We start from the raw sequence: 16,486 nt of genomic DNA, 5'->3' as shown, positions 1-16,486 counted from the left end.
TTGGAATAAATAACTGCAATCAATCCTTTCCTACAACCATCAACAAGCTTCTTACAACTCTCAACTGGAATTTTGAGCCATTCTTCTTTGGCAAACTGCTCCAGGTCTCTCATATTGCCAGAGGCAGCAAAACAACCCCAAAACATCTTTGAACCTCCATCATACTCGACTGTAAGTACAGTGCTCTTTTCTTTGCAGGCCTCATTCCATTTTCGGCAAACAGTAGAATGATGTGTTTTACCAAAAGCTCTATCTTGTTCTCATCTGTCCACAAGACGCTTTCTCAGAAGGATTTAGGCTTACTCACGTACATTTTGGCAAACTGCAGTCTAGCGTCTTTAGGTTCTGTGTCAGCAGTGGGGTCCTCCTGGGTCTCCTGCAATAGCGTTTCATTTCATTCAAATGTCAATGGATAGCTCGCACTGACACTGGTGCACCCCGAGCCTGCATGACAGCTTGAATTTCTTTGGAACTTGATTGAGGTTGCTTATCCACCATCGGACTATCCTACGTTGCAACCTTTCATCAATTTTTCTCTGCCATCCATGTCCATGGAGATCAGCTATAGTCGATGGGCTGTAAACATCTTGATAATGTTCTGTACCATGGACAAAGGAACATCATAATCTCTGGAGATGGACTTGTAACCGTGAGATTGCTGATGCTTTTCAACAATTTGAGCTCTCAAGTCCTCAGACAGTTCTCTTCTCCTCTTTCTGTTCTCCATGCTTAGTGTGGGGAGGGGAGCTGACAGTCGGTGTGGCAGCTGATAAGAAGAGTTCTCCATTTTGTGCCTTAGGTCAGTGTTGTGCCTGTCCAGCACCACAAGTGAAGGTGAGCAATACTTACTTGGACCTTGTCCTATGCGGTTGCAGATTCACACAGGGAGTGCTCTTCACTCTTCTTTTCTTCCATCTCCATGCTTAGTGTGGCACACAGAGACACAATGCAAAGATTGAGTTAATATCTCCCCTTTTTATCTGGTTTCAGGTGTGATTTTCATACTGCCCACACCTATTACTTGCCACAGGTGAGTTTGAACGAGCATTACATGTTTGAAACAAAGTTGTTTACCCACTATTTTGGAACGGTGCCAACAATTTTGTTTAGCCCATTTTGGGGGTTTTGTGTAAAATTATGTCCAATTTGCCTTTTTTTTCTCTGTTTTTTAGAGTTTTTTCAGTACACACAAAGAAATAAATATGTGTATAACAAAACATGTGTAACTGCAATCATTTTCTGGGAGAAATACCTCATTTTTGGGAACAATTTCAAAGGTACCAACTCTGTATAAGTCTCCAAACTGCCCTGCAAAACAAAAAAAGACCTTTTATTATACTTACCTATAGGCTGGTCCAGTTCAATGGGTGTCGCTGGTCTTGCTCCGTCGCCGCCTCTCTTTTTACGATGCTGTCCTGCTTCTCTGCTTTGTGTGTATGACATGTTCTATGTTACCTACACAGTATTCCCCCATCGTGCTCATGTGCAGTCGTACTTCTCTCTGCCCTGCCGAGGGCAGAGCAAAGTACAGTTCTGCGCATGCGAAGGAAAAGGCCAAAAGCGTGCTGGCGCATGCGCACTACGCTACTTTGCTCTGCACTCAGCAGGGCAGAGAGAAGTACGCCTATGTAGGGGCGAGATGGGTAACACTGTTTTAAACTCTTTAAAGCCTCCATCCTCACTCCCATCTTTACAAGCCTTTATTAATGATATATATTTCAATCTTCTTATTGAGTTTGTTCCCTGATGCTGTAAGCTCATCTCACTTACTAAAAGCGTTTACGATCCATGCTGGTCTGCAAGGTTGTTTGTTTGTCTTTTATTGCATCCTGCTGTCTTAAGCTATTTGATTGATTGTTAACAAGTTAAATTAGTGCTAGATCTAAGCACAAATCTTCCTATATATTTAGACAGGGTTAAGGGGAAAGCACTTGTGCAGGGAGGGGGGGGGGGGCAGTTATGCAGATTTTCTCTAAGTGCCATATTTTTCAAAGTGCCAGGGCAGTTAAACATTGCAATTTGGCATGACAGGAGACTGGTAAGACATTCAAACAACCTTGTTCTCAGTTCATTTGTATTGCAAAAAGTATTCACCCTATGCATTTGTATCATTTATGTTCTAGCTGCTGCAGTCACTTATATCTAACGCCCTTTCACACACTATGCACACCATTCATATCAGCCAATCTTAAACTGCACAGATCCAATCACTCCCACCATTAAAGAGATCAATCACCGAACCATCTGCTCACTCTCTATATTCTCCTTCTCCTAGTTGCAGGAGATATCTCCCCGAACCCAGGCCCTTCTTGTAATGGTAATTTTAACTCCTTCCCCGCTACACTCAGAAACCCTGCGGATCTCATTAATAGTCTTTGCATGCCTTCTATCTTTTTAAATGTGCCCTCTGGAACTCATGGTCAGTGTGCAACAGACTCTCCTACATCCATAACTTTTTCCTTTTAAACTCCCTTAACCTGCTGGCTCTTATTAAAACCTTGATCCAGCAGTCAGACACCGCTGCCGCTGCTACTCTCTCGTATGGTGGCCTACATTTTTTAAATATCCCCAGACATGAGAGTAAACAAGGTGAAGGTGTTTGTCTGTTCCTTTCAACAGAATGTGCTTTTCAGGTCACCCCTCCCCCCCAAGTAACCTCACGTGATGTCCACACTGTCAGACTTTTCAGGCCCTTCTCCCTGCGAGTGGCGATTGTGTATTGTGCTCCAGGCCCCTCCCGTCAGTTCCTCAATCGTTTTGCCAGATGGCTTCCTCAATTTCTGCCCTTTGACATTAAACACTCTTATCATGGGAGATTTCAACATCCCTATTGATGATCCCATCTCCCGCTCATCACTTATCTCTAACCTCCTGTCTTGGCTTTTCACTGCACCTGATCTTCTCCTGGCTCTGCTCAGTGCATGACTTTACTAACTTCCCTCTTCCGCTCTCAGGCCACAACCTTCTTTCATTCTCTATCAAGAACTGTGACCAGTCACGGACACCCCCGCTTACCAATATTATAGGAATATACGTGCAATTAATAACCAGAAACTTATGAAGAATTTGTAGTCATCACTGACCCCAATCTCCTCCTTCTCATGTCCTGACTCTGCACCGAAACATTATAATGAAACACTGCAAAGTGCCCTGGATTAAGCTGCACCTCCTACACATAGAACAAGTCAGCACAGATGGTGGCAAACCTGGCACATGTTGCAAACAAGTGTTCTCCAGCAGTGCTCCAGGTGCGGTTAATGTCTGTGTAGAAAATGCAATCTGGCCAAAGATTTCATCCATTATAAGTTTATGCTTTAAACATACAACTCTGCCCTTCACCTCTCTAAACAATCCTACTTCACCACGCTCATCACCTCACTATCCTACAATCCTAAACGACTAACACTTTTCATTCCCTTCTCAGTCCAAGAGTATAGGCCCCCATCAACGACCTCAGCGCTGACAATCTGCCAAATTATTTCAAAGAAAAAATTGACAATATCAGCCAGGAAATTTTCTCCCAATCCCCTAATATCATGAATTCTCTTCCCTTCTGCACTTCAAATAGCTCACTTTCTGTCTTTGAACTAGTCACGGAATAAGAAGCTACCAGGCTCCTTGCATCTTCTCGCCCTACTACCTGCACCAATGACCCTATTCCCTCACATATTCCTCAGTCCCTTTCCCCGGCTGTCACCACTCACCTAATTATAATATTTTTATCTCTCTTGCTCTCTCATCTGGTATATTTCCTTCCTCCTTCAAACACGCCAGCATACACCCATTACTTAAAAAAGCATCCCTTGACCAGAACTCCGCTGCTAACTACAGACCTGCCTGTAAACTCTCCTTCAATTCTAAATGCCTGGAACATTTGGCCAATCCTGTCTAGTCCACTATCTCTCAGACATCGTTCTTCTTGACCCTTTACAATCTGGTTTCCGCTCCTTACACTCTACTGAAACTTCCCTTACTAAAATCTCTAATAATCTACTAACAGCGAAATCCAATGGCCCCTATTCCCTGCTGATTCTCCTGGATCTCTCTGCAGCATTCGAGACGGTGGATCACCAGCTCCTCACTATGTTCCGCTCTATCGGCCTGAAGGATACTGCTTTCACGGTTCTCCTCCTACCTCTCTGACCACTCCTTCACTGTACCTTTTTCCTGTCTCCTCTTCTCCTTACAGTTTGTGTTTCTCAGGGTTCGGTTCTAGGTTTCCTACAATTCTTCCAATATACTGCCCTTATAGGACAAACCACCAGTAGATTTGGATTTCAGTACCATCTACATGCTGATAACACCTAATTATACACATTGTCTCCTGACAAAACCCTTGCATTACTACAAAATACCATTGATTGTTTTTCTGTTGTCTCTAACATCACGTCCTCCCTTTATCTAAAACTGAATCTGTCAAAAATTGAACTACTCCCTCTAATAAACTTCCCAAAGCCAATATTGCCATTTCCATGCGTGGTTCTACCATCTACCAGGACGCATGCTGTTTTGGGGTCATATTTAACTCAAATCTTTCCGTTATTCCCCATATCCGATCAGTCGCCCGCTCATGTCACATACACCTCAAACACATCTCTAGAATTCGACCTTTCTTACCTTTGACTCTGCAAAAACGATTACTGTTGCTTTTATTCATTGTCGTCTGGACTATTGTAACTGTCTCCCACTTACTAAACTCTCCCTTCTTCAATCCATCATGAATAGAGCAACCAGGAAAATTTTCTTCTCCAACTGCTACACTGATACCCTGTGCCAGTCATTGGACTGGTTGCCCATCCTCTACAGATTCCAAAATAAACTTATCACTCACACCCACAAAGCTCTCCACAGTTCTGCCCCACCCTACATCACCTCCCTTATCCCTGTCTATCATCTTAACTGTGCCCTCTGTTCCACTAATGACGTAAGATTAACATCCTCAATAATCTGAACCTCTCACTCCAGTCTCCAAGACTTCTCGCGTGCTGCGCCAATTTCTGAAATGCACTACCCAGAACAATTTGATGTATTCCCAATACCCACAGTTTTAAGCGCGCACAAAAAACGCACTTCTTTAAACATGCCTATCGCCTCACCTCACTTATGTAACTATTCCAGTTTTGCCCTTCCAAAATATTCTTCCAAATCTGGTCCCTCATAGCATCTGTTTACACAGATTCAATGCACTTAATAGTGGAATATGTTGGCGCCATAGAAATAAAAATTACTATTTTAAATGTTTAACCCCTTACTTACCGGGGACGTATTAGTACGCATATTTGCGTACCCCCCGTTCAGTGAGGGCTGCTGCGCAGAGCCCTCACTGAACGGAGCACATGTCAGCTGATTCTTACAGCTGACATGTGCCCGCAACAGCCGCGGGTGGAATCGCGATCCACCCGCGGCTGTTAACCAGTTAAATGCTGCTGTCAATCTCCGACAGCAGCATTTAACGCGCGCTTCCGGGTAGCGCGTCATAAGCCCCGCCCACCGGTGACCCCGTCACGTGATCGCGGGTCGCCGATGGGCGTGCATGACAACCCAGGGTCTGCAGCAGACGCCTGTGGTTGTCATGATCTTGTCGCTATGAGCGCCACCTAGTGGTCGGCGCTCATAGCACAGGACCATTTCTGCTGCATGCAGGGGACCTGCTCGTCCCCTGTATGTAGCAGAGGCGATCGGATAGTTGCTGCTTCTAGTCTCCTATGGAGACTATAGAAGCATGCAAAAAGTAAAAAAAAAAAAGTTTTTAAAAATATAAAAAAAAATAAAAAAATATAAAAGTTTAAATCACCCCCCTTTCGCCCCATTCAAAATAAAAGATATAAAAAAAAACCCCACATACACATATTTGGTATCGCCGCGTTCAGAATCGCCCGATCTATCAATATAAAAAAAGAATTATTCCGATCGGTAAACGGCGTAGCGAGAAAAAAATTCTAAACGCCAGAATTACGTTTTTTGGTCGCCGCAAAATTGCAATAAAATGCAATAACGGGCGATCAAAACATCGGATCTACCCCAAATGTTATCAATAAAAACGTCAGCCTGGCACGCAAAAAATAAGCCATCAACCAGCCCCAGATCACGAAAAATGGAGACGCTACGGGTCTTAGAAAATGGCGCTATTTTTTTATTTTATTTTTTACCAAATTTTGGAATTTTTTTTCACCACTTAAATATAAAAGAACCTATACATGTTTGGTGTCTATGAACTCGTAATGACCTGTAGAATAAGAAGGGCAGGTCAGTTTTAGCATTCAGTGAACATGGTAAAAAAAATAAATAAAAAACAACTGTGGTATTGCACTTTTTTTGCAATTTTACCGCACTTGGAATTTTTTTCCCGTTTTCCCGTACAGGATATGATAAAACTAGTAATGGCGTTGAAAAGTACAACTCGTCCTGCAAAAAATAAGCCCTCACATGGCCATATTGACCAAAAAATAAAAACGCTACGGCTCTGGGAACAAGGGGAGCAAAAACGAAAATGCAAAAACGAAAAATGCTCCGGGGCTTAAGGGGTTAATATCATCATAATCAAATTTGTTACAGTAAAATGCAATACCTTCTTTGTACATCATGTCTATGGCACCTACACCTGGATATATCTTCCCATTGTGGTCACGAATTGGTACAATAAAACAGTGCGGCCCTAGGGAAACAAAGGTTACATTCAGGTCCGCCTTCACATGAACTTATTACCTATTATACTTTACAAATCAATGCAGTATAATTTATGTGACAGATCAGAACAAGCACTCACATGTTTAGTCTACATTGGCATACATATAACCTGGCAATGTCTTTTAAGATAGAAAGATATGTAATGCAAACATAGTCTGAGCACTAATTAACTTGCTGTCGCCTTGACTGAACTGTCTAGTCATAGAATTAAGCAATAGCCTGCATCTTCCAGACCCATGAAGGCAGAGACATTCTTGCAACCCTACATGTCTGAAGAATAACCAGAGAAACAAACCTTGAGATTTTCCATTTAGAATTAGCTGTGCAAACACAGCAGCATAATTCCCTTTCATTGTATTGCCAATATACATTTTCTCTGCATTCTCACAAGGGGTATGGATAATGAACTCCTGAGGAAACAAAAAAACAGAAAGGTATAAAAATCATACGGAAAGAGTGAAACAAGCTTCATTTACTGTTATTGACATCTCTGTTGCAGCCAAATCCAGTCTTATTTCTACCTCCATAATGGTTTTTGACATTATCTCAAAGGACATTTATATTAAAGTTATATGTAGACCAGATTGTTGCAAGTCCTTCATATTAACAGGATTGAAGAAGTGCAGACAGACTCATATTCCCCCATTTCCTCATAGACTGTAAGCTTGCGAGCAGGGCCCTCACTCCTTTCGATATGAGATATGCTTATTCTGTATTGTCGGTATATGTCCCCCCTAAAATTTGTGAAGTGCTGCAGAATATGTTGGCGCTATAAAAATAAAAACTATTATTATTATTATTATATGGCCATTACATGACTCAAGACATTATACAGACAACAGTCAACTCAGCATAAAATGCAGTAATGTGCAATCAGAAAAATACCTATTGCTTAAATCAAGTTTTTTTTTATAACTGTAATTTTTATTAACATTTTTCACATATTTTTAGGAAACATAGAACACAGAGAAGTCATTCACATTTTCATATCAGAGAAAACACTTAGGCCTCCAACAGGCCGGCCCATTAGAGATCACTTTAAAGCTTTCAAATATCTGATATGACATCCATTTTAAATAACACTCCATGAAATACAAAAAAAAAAAAAAGACAACACAGAGAGAAGGAAGGGAAAGGAAGAACGATATAGACAAAAGATCAAGAAGCAGTTGATCATTCACTACGCTGCGCCCAATAGTAGTCCCATGGGGCCCATACTGACTCGAACAGGTCCATCTTTGCATTAAGACTTGCAGTCAAGGACTCCATCCGCCTCACATCACAGACCCTAGCGTAGTACTCTTGTCTAGAGGGTGGCGAGTTCCTTTTCCAGCAAAGAGCAATCATGCATCTCGCTGCTGTCAACAAGTGGAGGAGCAATTTGGAAGAATGTTTACCCATTCCCCCAGGGGTCACATTGAGAAGGAAAACAGAGGGCTCCAGAGAAATCTCTGTAAATAGCACCTCCTGAACCAGTTTTCTTATTGTTTCCAAAAAAGGAACTATTTTGCTGCAGGTCCAGAAAACATGTGTCAGAGTGCTGACAGATGATCCACATCTCCAGCATATACTCGGGACCTGCGGGTTCATTTTATTCAGGACATCCGGCGTATGATACCAGTGCATTAATATTTTATATTGATTCTCCTTGTATAGGGTGCAAATTGATGTCTTAGCTGCTTTAGACCATATTGTCTGCCATGTCTGAGGGGAAAGCCTCACTCCCAAGAATCCCTCCCACTTAGACATATAGGGGTGCTGGAAGATGGGTCCACCTACCAGTGAATTGATTATTTTATATATATCCGAGATCAACCCCTTGGTAGAGGGAACTCTCCTGCACAGCCTCTCAAACGCCGTGGGGATGGACACTTTATATGAGCCAAACAGGGATCTTGCAAAATACTGAATCTGTATGTACTGATAGAATTCCCGATTAGTGATGTTAAAACTTTCTTTTAAATAATCAAACTGATGTATTACTAAGGTGTTTCTGTCCACTATATCCACAAATCTAAATAATCCCGCATTGATCCAGGGGTGAACCAACGATGATTCTTGGCTCTGAGGGAGCAAAGGCTGAAAGACAAACGATATCATCGGGTAGTGTTTAGAAGAAAGAGGAAATCTCCTCCTACAGGTGTCCCATATGTTTCTAGTGAATTGCATAGGGCCCAGTAAAGTGGTTTGGAGTTTAACAGATTTCTCAGACCACAGTAGTGAATTCGGATGAACTGGGGCTATCCATAATTTTTCAATTTCTGTCCACTTATTATATGCCCAAAGGGATGACCACAAAGGAATCCTTCTCAAGTGAGCCGCCCAATAGTATTTTACCACATCCGGGACCGATAACCCCCCCTGCTCCCTCCCCGAGATCAGTACCTGCTTGGAGATTCTATGTCTCCCATTATTCCATATAAACTTCATTATACAGGATTGGAGAGCCCTCAACTCCCCCATAGGAACCCCAACTGGTAGAGTTTCAAAATAGTAGTTGAGTTTAGGAATAAGGGACATTTTCACAGCCGATATCCGCCCCAAAAATGAGATATGAAGATTGGCCCACTTGACCATAAGACCCTTCAATTCTTTAAAAAGGGGCGGAAAATTATGAGCAAACAGGGTCCCATAGTCTGACGTTATGTTAATCCCCAGATATTTGATACTCTCTGACTTCTACCGGAATTTGTAATTTAGCTTAAGATGATCTAATTCTTCATGGGGAAGGTTTAGTGGAAGTGCCTCTGTTTTTTTAGAATTAATCTTATATCCTGAGATCATGCCATATTCCCAAAGTGTCACTTTAAGATTAGGGAGGGTGATATGCAGATTCGTAAGGGTCAGTAGCACATCGTCTGCAAATAGGGAAATTTTAAATACTTTACCCCTTATCTCCACCCCCGATATGTCAGGATTAACTCTTATTGCTGCCGCTAGAGGCTCGATACACATGGCAAACAAGAGCGGGGATAAAGGACAGCCTTGCCTTGTACCATTTGCTATAGAGAAACTGGGTGATACACAATGGGGAAGTTTAATGGACGCCGTGGGAGAAGAATAAAGGGCCTTTAGTGCTTTTAGAAAAGCACCTGATATCCCAAAAGTCTTCACTGTCTCAAACATGAAGGGCCAATTAAGGCGGTCAAAAGCCTTTTCCGCATGAAGACTGAGGAGAAGCGCCCGAGACTTATTCCTATTGACCACATCCACCAGGTCCACAGCCCTCCTTGTGTTGTCTTCTCCCTGCCTGAAGGGCACAAACCCCACCTGATCCTTATGAATCATGTGCGGAAGCCAGACATTCAGTCTCTTTGCAAGGAGACAGGTAAATATTTTTAAGTCCGAGTTCAAGAGGGCTATGGGCCTATAGTTGGCGCAGTCAAGGGGATCTCTACCAGCCTTGTCAATTAACACCAAATATGAATGAGACAGCGAGCTAGGAATCGGGGTTCCTGTCAAGAAGGAGTTAAAAAGGTCAACCATATAGGGGAGTAGTATATCCGCAAAAGTTTTATAATATAGATAGGTCAAACCGTTCGGGCCCGGTGACTTACCCAGGGGCAAATCTTTCAAAATGTCAGGTAATTCCTCAAGAGTGATCTGTTTGTTAAGGGAATCTTGTGCCTCCGTTGAAAGAACTGGCAGACTAATCCTCCGAAAAAAGCTGTCTATCTCTGATTGCCTATATTCTGGATTGCCCGCCAGTGGGTCCTGAAGATTATATAATTTCTTATAAAATTTATAAAAGATATTTGACAATTCCCCCGGGTCATATAGGGGTAGTTCCCTCATAGTCTCTAAGAGCCTGAGGAGCCGCGGCCACAGAGCGATCCTGCAATTGCCTAGCCAACAGGGTATGGGCCTTGTTCCCTTTTTCATAATATCTCTGTTTTGAAAATACAATTATCTTCTCCACTTTACGGATGGAGAGATCCTTCAATTTGTCCCTAGTGGCCAACAGCTTCCTCAGAGTCCCAGTGGACGGAGAAGAGGCAAATCTACATTCCAGAAGGCGAATCTGAGAATTAAGATTTGAGAAAAGTTGGCTTGAATTTTTTTTAAGCCTCGCTCCCTCTGCAATACAACACCCTCTTATTACCGCCTTATGCGCTTCCCACAAAATAGGAAGGGAGGGCACAGATTCCGAATTTAGTTCAAAATACTGGGTTAAATGACCTGATAAAGATTTTCGAATACAGGGATCCTTTACCAGAAATTCATTCAGTCGCCAGTGACAGGCTCTGGAGGAACTGAGACCCAACTATAAATTTAATATTACTGGCGCATGATCCGACCATGTTATGGACCCCACCTCCACATTCTCTAGCATTCTAAGTGTGACAATATTAGCAAAAAAGTAATCGATTCTGGTATGAGTCTGATGCGGATTTGAATAAAAAGTGTAAGCTTTTTCTTTGGGATGATCTATTCTCCACATATCGAAAAGGGAACTTGCCCGGATCAATTTTCTAAATTCCAATGATAATCGGGACGAACCAGCAGATGAAGGGTTCCCCCTCAAAGCAAGCCTATCATTTATTTCTGAGAACGGGATATTAAAGTCCCCCCCCCACCAACAATGCCCCAGGCTGCAGCCGTTGAAGGCTAGCTAGAACCTTGCAAATAAAGGGTATTTGGCCGAATTTGGGGCGTAAATGTTGCACAATATTATTGCTTTGCCCTGAAAAAAGCCCTCCAGTATCAAGAATCTACCTGCCGGGTCCTCATGAGATTTAGAGATTTGAATTGGACATAAAGATGATATAAGTATGGCCACTCCACCCTTTTTATTATTATTATAGGCAGAGTTGGCAGAAGGGTAATGATGCGCCGCAAATCTAAACGTCCCACTCCGGTCATAATGCGTCTCCTGTAAAAAGGCAATGTCCGCTCTCTGAGCCTTCAACTCCTGCAGTGTGAGCCTTCTTTTTCTAGGGAAATTAAGCCTCTTTACATTCAAAGTGATCAACTTAACTATTGCCAGTCAGAAAAGGTGAACTACTGCTTATAATCATACTCACTGACAGTCGTTGCAGCCTCCCGGCCCATAATAACCTGCCATGGAGCTTCATGAATGACCCTTGCTCTCTTGATAAGGAAAAGAAAAGGTAAAAAGGAGGGAGGGGAAAGACAGTGGGATGCGGGGGAGACACAGACTGAAACAAACCAACATAAAAGAGAAAACATGTACAAATATCAATACAAATCCAAACAATTTTCCCAAGAGTAACTCTTGGAGAAGGGTTGTTACCATGGCACAAAGTGAGCCCACTAAGTACTATGCAGTTAAGGGAAATCACAATGTCCTTGCTATCCAACAACCCTTCGGAAAAATATATTGGAGGGAGTCCAGAAAAAGGGAAAAAGAAAACCTTCCTGTGAGACGAGAGACAATAACCAAAATCCTTGTCCCGAAACCCAAGGAACCCCACTGAGCATTTATAAACAGGTTGTCAAAGTGACAATTTAAAATATTCATTCATTTAAGGCATAGAAAAATATCAAACGTAAGTATTTCAGAACTTGACGTTGAGTACCGGCTTGTAAGTGAAAAAGAGCGGTAAAGACAAAAAGTAAACCCTCTAACGAAGCCGCTTATGCTCTGGGTTTTACAGTCAACCATAGTTATTCTTATGCACTCCAGAGGACGGGCCCTGCTCTCCAGGCCTGCGAGGTGTCGTTCCCTCTTTGCCCCGCCTCCCCATCTTTTGCCATACGGGAGGTGGAGCCTCCGGGGGGAGAAGATAGTCCCATTCCGGAATGTTCGGTGCGGTTAGTTGGAGGTCCCCACAAAACTTGGCCAAATCCCGCATAGAGCGGAGCGCTGCCGACACCCCATCCCTGAGAGCCATTAAAGCAAAGGGGAAGCCCCATCTATAGGGAATCTTCTTATCCAGGAGCATGCTGAGCAGAGGTTTAAGATGCTTTCTCTTCTGTAGGGTAATTCTAGACAGGTCCGGGAAGAGTTGGATGTCCGCCCCCCTATACGTTATGGCTTTCTGGGCCCTTGTCTTGGCCATTATCTTTTCTTTCAACTCAAAGTCATGCAAGCAGCATATTACATCCCTCGGAAATGCTGTAGTACCTTTTGGCTTCAAGGCTCTGTGAGCTCTATCAAATTTGATCAAGGCAGGCTGGCTGTCACCCAAGATAGAGTTGAAGATCTCCTGAAGTATAGCTCTAAGATCCCCCCCCCCCTCCGACTCGGGGAGACCCCTCACCCGTATGTTGCTTCTTCCTCCCCTATTGTCAAGATCTTCAATGTGGGCATGCATATCCTGCATCACTGATTTTTGCTGGGTGGCCACTTGTTGTAGTTTGGTTACATGAGCTCTAGTAGTATTATGATCTTCCTCCAGTATTTCTATACGATTTGCCAAGTGCCTCAGGTCTTGTCTCACACAAGCAATCTCTGACCTGCAGGTATCCTTGACTTCCTTATAAGGTTTTGGAAGTCTGTCTTGGAGGGTAAATGCTCTAGGTACTTCTGCCATGGGGGGGGGCACAGGACTGCAGGCTCCCAACCCCCCATTCATCCTCAGTACAGCCAGGGGAAGAGAACACGTCTCCACCCCCTTTACCATGGACAGTGAAAATATTCCCCTCTCCTTCAATCTCCCCGGCTGCTTGTCTGCTCCTTTTCCCATGGGAATACATAGAGAAGGTCCCTCCATCTTCTGATGAGGGCTGGGGATGATCAGCAGGACATGCTGTTATCTGTGCAATTGTCTGTGGGGAGGAGGGGGAGGGGGGCTCTGATGTGCTACTCATGTGAGCTACAACAGTCTTATTTGCAGAGGAGACGACTCCCACAGCTCTGCCTCGGCTTTTTGCTGTTATCTGCCCCTGCAAATCCACATCACCAGGGGCTGCAAGCTGAGATTGGTTCCCACTCCCCTCACCTCTGTGTTCTGTCTGAAGCTGCTGCAGCCCGGTCTGATCCAGCCAAGATGGCTCCGGGACACCACGAGGTGCTGAGTCCTTCTGAAGAAAGGTGTCCAGTGCGGTCGCTATCACTGGCCCTGGAGTGGATGCCGGTGTCTTAGCACGTCATGGCACCATGTGTGCTGTAATTGAGGTGAAAATGCCGGTACTCTGCCTCTTCTATGCCTCTATTGTGTTCAGCTCAGCAGGAGCTCCTCACACACACTTTCTCTCACATTGAGGTCCTGGCCATGCCCCCGCTTAAATCAAGTTTTAAATATCTCAATTCAATGGAATGGTGGCGCTAATGGGTATGCCCTATATCTGCTGCAAGAGAGGACAACTACCACAGTTGTCTGACATTTTCAAGATAAAAAATATATATAAAACAACTTGCGCTAGTGTATAGGGTATGTGGCAAGAAATAACAATGAAGATGTTAAAATTGTCCCATTTTATTAAATACGTAGGTTACAAGAAGTTAAAAATCATTGTTTTAAAAGGTGGCTAGTAGGCTAAAAGCAATGGGAGGAGGGAAGATAGTCATGATGGGAGCCCTCGAAGTTTTTCCTGGTTGGGAGGCAGTTATGAGCTTCCTGGAGGGTCTTATGATGACCAGGTCGGAGGGTCCCCCTTATATGGAGAAAAGGAAGGGAATTGTTTAGTGGTAAGTTTTACAGGTTGCCTTCTTATATTATTGAGTTATCTAGTTACCCGATCTGAGGTGTAGGAGGGTTTTGGGGACGGTGTCCAGACGGTGTGGATTATCCACGTTCCAGTTAGACTGCAAGGGAATGAAAGTCGATTTTCCTTCAGTCACGGGAGGTCTTAGTTGCCTAGGGGAGGGGGCAGAAAAATGGGTTAGAAGGTTTGGATGCAGAGAAGGGGGCGGCTTCCACTGGTGCTGTTTAGGAGGAGATCCTCATTTAGTGGTTGCAAGCAGGAGTACTAACCACCAAATTCCAAAATAAAGGATATGACACTCATTTCCTCACCTCAACCAAAAATATAGTAAAACAAATCCCACGTGACAACATTCTAAAGTGCCCCACTACCATACCAGATTTTATTACATGCATAACACAGGGGGTTATTTATTGCTTAAAATGTCCGTGCAAAAGACTATACGTAGGCAGAACGAAACGCCCCATGAACACGCGTATTAATGAACACCGACGGAATATCACCAACAAGTTTAACGGACACCCACTTACAAAACACTATGCTGAAAAACATGGGGGTTCAATAGCAGGAACCGTGGTGACAGCTATACAAAAAGTGCCAAAACAATGGCGGAAAGGTGACTACCTGAAACAAATGTCTCGGGTTGAGAGTAAATGGATCTTTATGTTTGACTCTCTAAAACCTAGAGGTTTGAACTCAGAAATCGAACTGTTTGCGTTTAATGAAGATTGAAAGCCAAACAAAAAAAAAAAGTGACAGCTACCTGCCCATTGGTACACTCCCACCCATAGACCTATAAAAAGGACCCACAAGTGCCTAGGGATCAGCTCTGAAGAAAGAAACCTGAGCTTCCGAAACGCGTCAGCCTTTCTGATCCCCCTAGGCCACGGTACCGGGACTCACCCACGTGACGTGACGCCACGCAGGTCCTCAAGCGGCCAGTGTGCACAAGCACGCAGGTCCTCTACTGCAGCGCCGAGTGCCGACACACAGAGATTGGTGGGAGCGGCGGGTCTCCGGCTGGGACCCTGCCCCTCCCCTCTTTGCACCAAGCCACCAGCGCTCATTCATACAGCGGAGGAAGCTTCTTCTGCCACACGGACCGGCCGCCACACAGGTCCACTGATATTGGATGTCCACAACTGACAAGAAGAGTGCGACTGAACCGTAAGTCATTGTGCCAACTTGCTACAATACGTGCAGCTCCCTGGACTGTTCTATGCACGCTGTGATTAAGCTGTAATTTGTTTTCTCTGACCCACGCAAGGATTTAAAAGAACAGCTGTCAGGGGACTGCCCCTACTTCTATAAAACCAAGACAAGCCACCCGCTACTAGTGCTGCAGGAATTCTACCCCGCTCCACTCCAGCAAGGAACCCATTTGCTTTAACTACTCCTGGGTCCACGAATACACCCACCAGTGTTTAGCACCTTGCAACCACTAAATGCGGGTCTCCTCCTAAACAGCACCAGTCAGCAACAAATAAGTGCACCCAAGCCTTCTAACTACAACCGACCAACACAGGTACAAAAACCCATTTTTCTGCCCCCTTCCTCGCCTAGGAAACTAAGACCTCCCGTGACTGAAGGAAAATCGACTTTCATTCCCTTGCAGTCTAACTGGAACGTGGATAACCCACACCTGACTGGACCCCGTCCCCAAAACCCTCCTACACCTCAGATCGGGTAACTAGATATCTCAATAATATAAGAAGGCAACCTCTAAAACTTGCCACTAAACAATTCCCTTCCTTTTCTCCATATAAGGGGGACCCTCCGACCTGGTCATCAAAAGACTCTCCAGGAAGCTCATAACTGCCTCCCAACCAGGAAAAACTTCTAGGGCTCCCATCCTGACTATCTTCCCTCCACCCATTGCTTGTAGCCTACTAGCCACCTTTTAAAACAATGATTTTTACTTCTTGCAACCTACAAATTTTATAAAATTGGACAATTTTAATATCTTCATTGTTATTTCTTGCCACATACCCTATACACTAGCGCAAGTTGTTTTATATATAAGTTTTAAATATCCAACATATTTTATAAGAATTTGTGTGTGTGTATATATATATATATATATATATATATATATATATATATATATATATATATACACACACATACATACATACATATATTTAGATGGTGGCCCGATTCTAACGCATCGGGTATTCTAGAATGTCTC

The 16,486-nt window shown here is 43.6% G+C and overlaps 1 protein-coding gene across 2 annotated transcripts in view; it reads right to left on the bottom strand.

Moving 5' to 3' along the window:
• Positions 1–16,486, bottom strand: part of ACOXL (acyl-CoA oxidase like) — a 612,189-nt gene that overhangs the window by 491,536 nt on the left and 104,167 nt on the right. For both annotated transcript variants that reach the window (XM_073672763.1, XM_073672762.1), the window contains exons 6-7: positions 6,983–7,097; positions 6,569–6,655 (exon numbers count right to left, since the gene is read on the bottom strand). In XM_073672763.1, the coding sequence (XP_073528864.1) occupies positions 6,569–6,655; positions 6,983–7,097 (202 nt within the window). The remainder of the gene's footprint in view (positions 1–6,568; positions 6,656–6,982; positions 7,098–16,486) is intronic.

Source organism: Phyllobates terribilis, unplaced genomic scaffold (genome assembly GCF_046119375.1).
Source record: "Phyllobates terribilis strain yellow unplaced genomic scaffold, ASM4611937v1 Scaffold_3__8_contigs__length_932513732, whole genome shotgun sequence".
Lineage (NCBI taxonomy): Eukaryota > Metazoa > Chordata > Amphibia > Anura > Dendrobatidae > Phyllobates > Phyllobates terribilis.
Note: the sequence above shows the minus strand (reverse complement) of the source record. Positions and strands in the feature narration are given on the sequence as shown.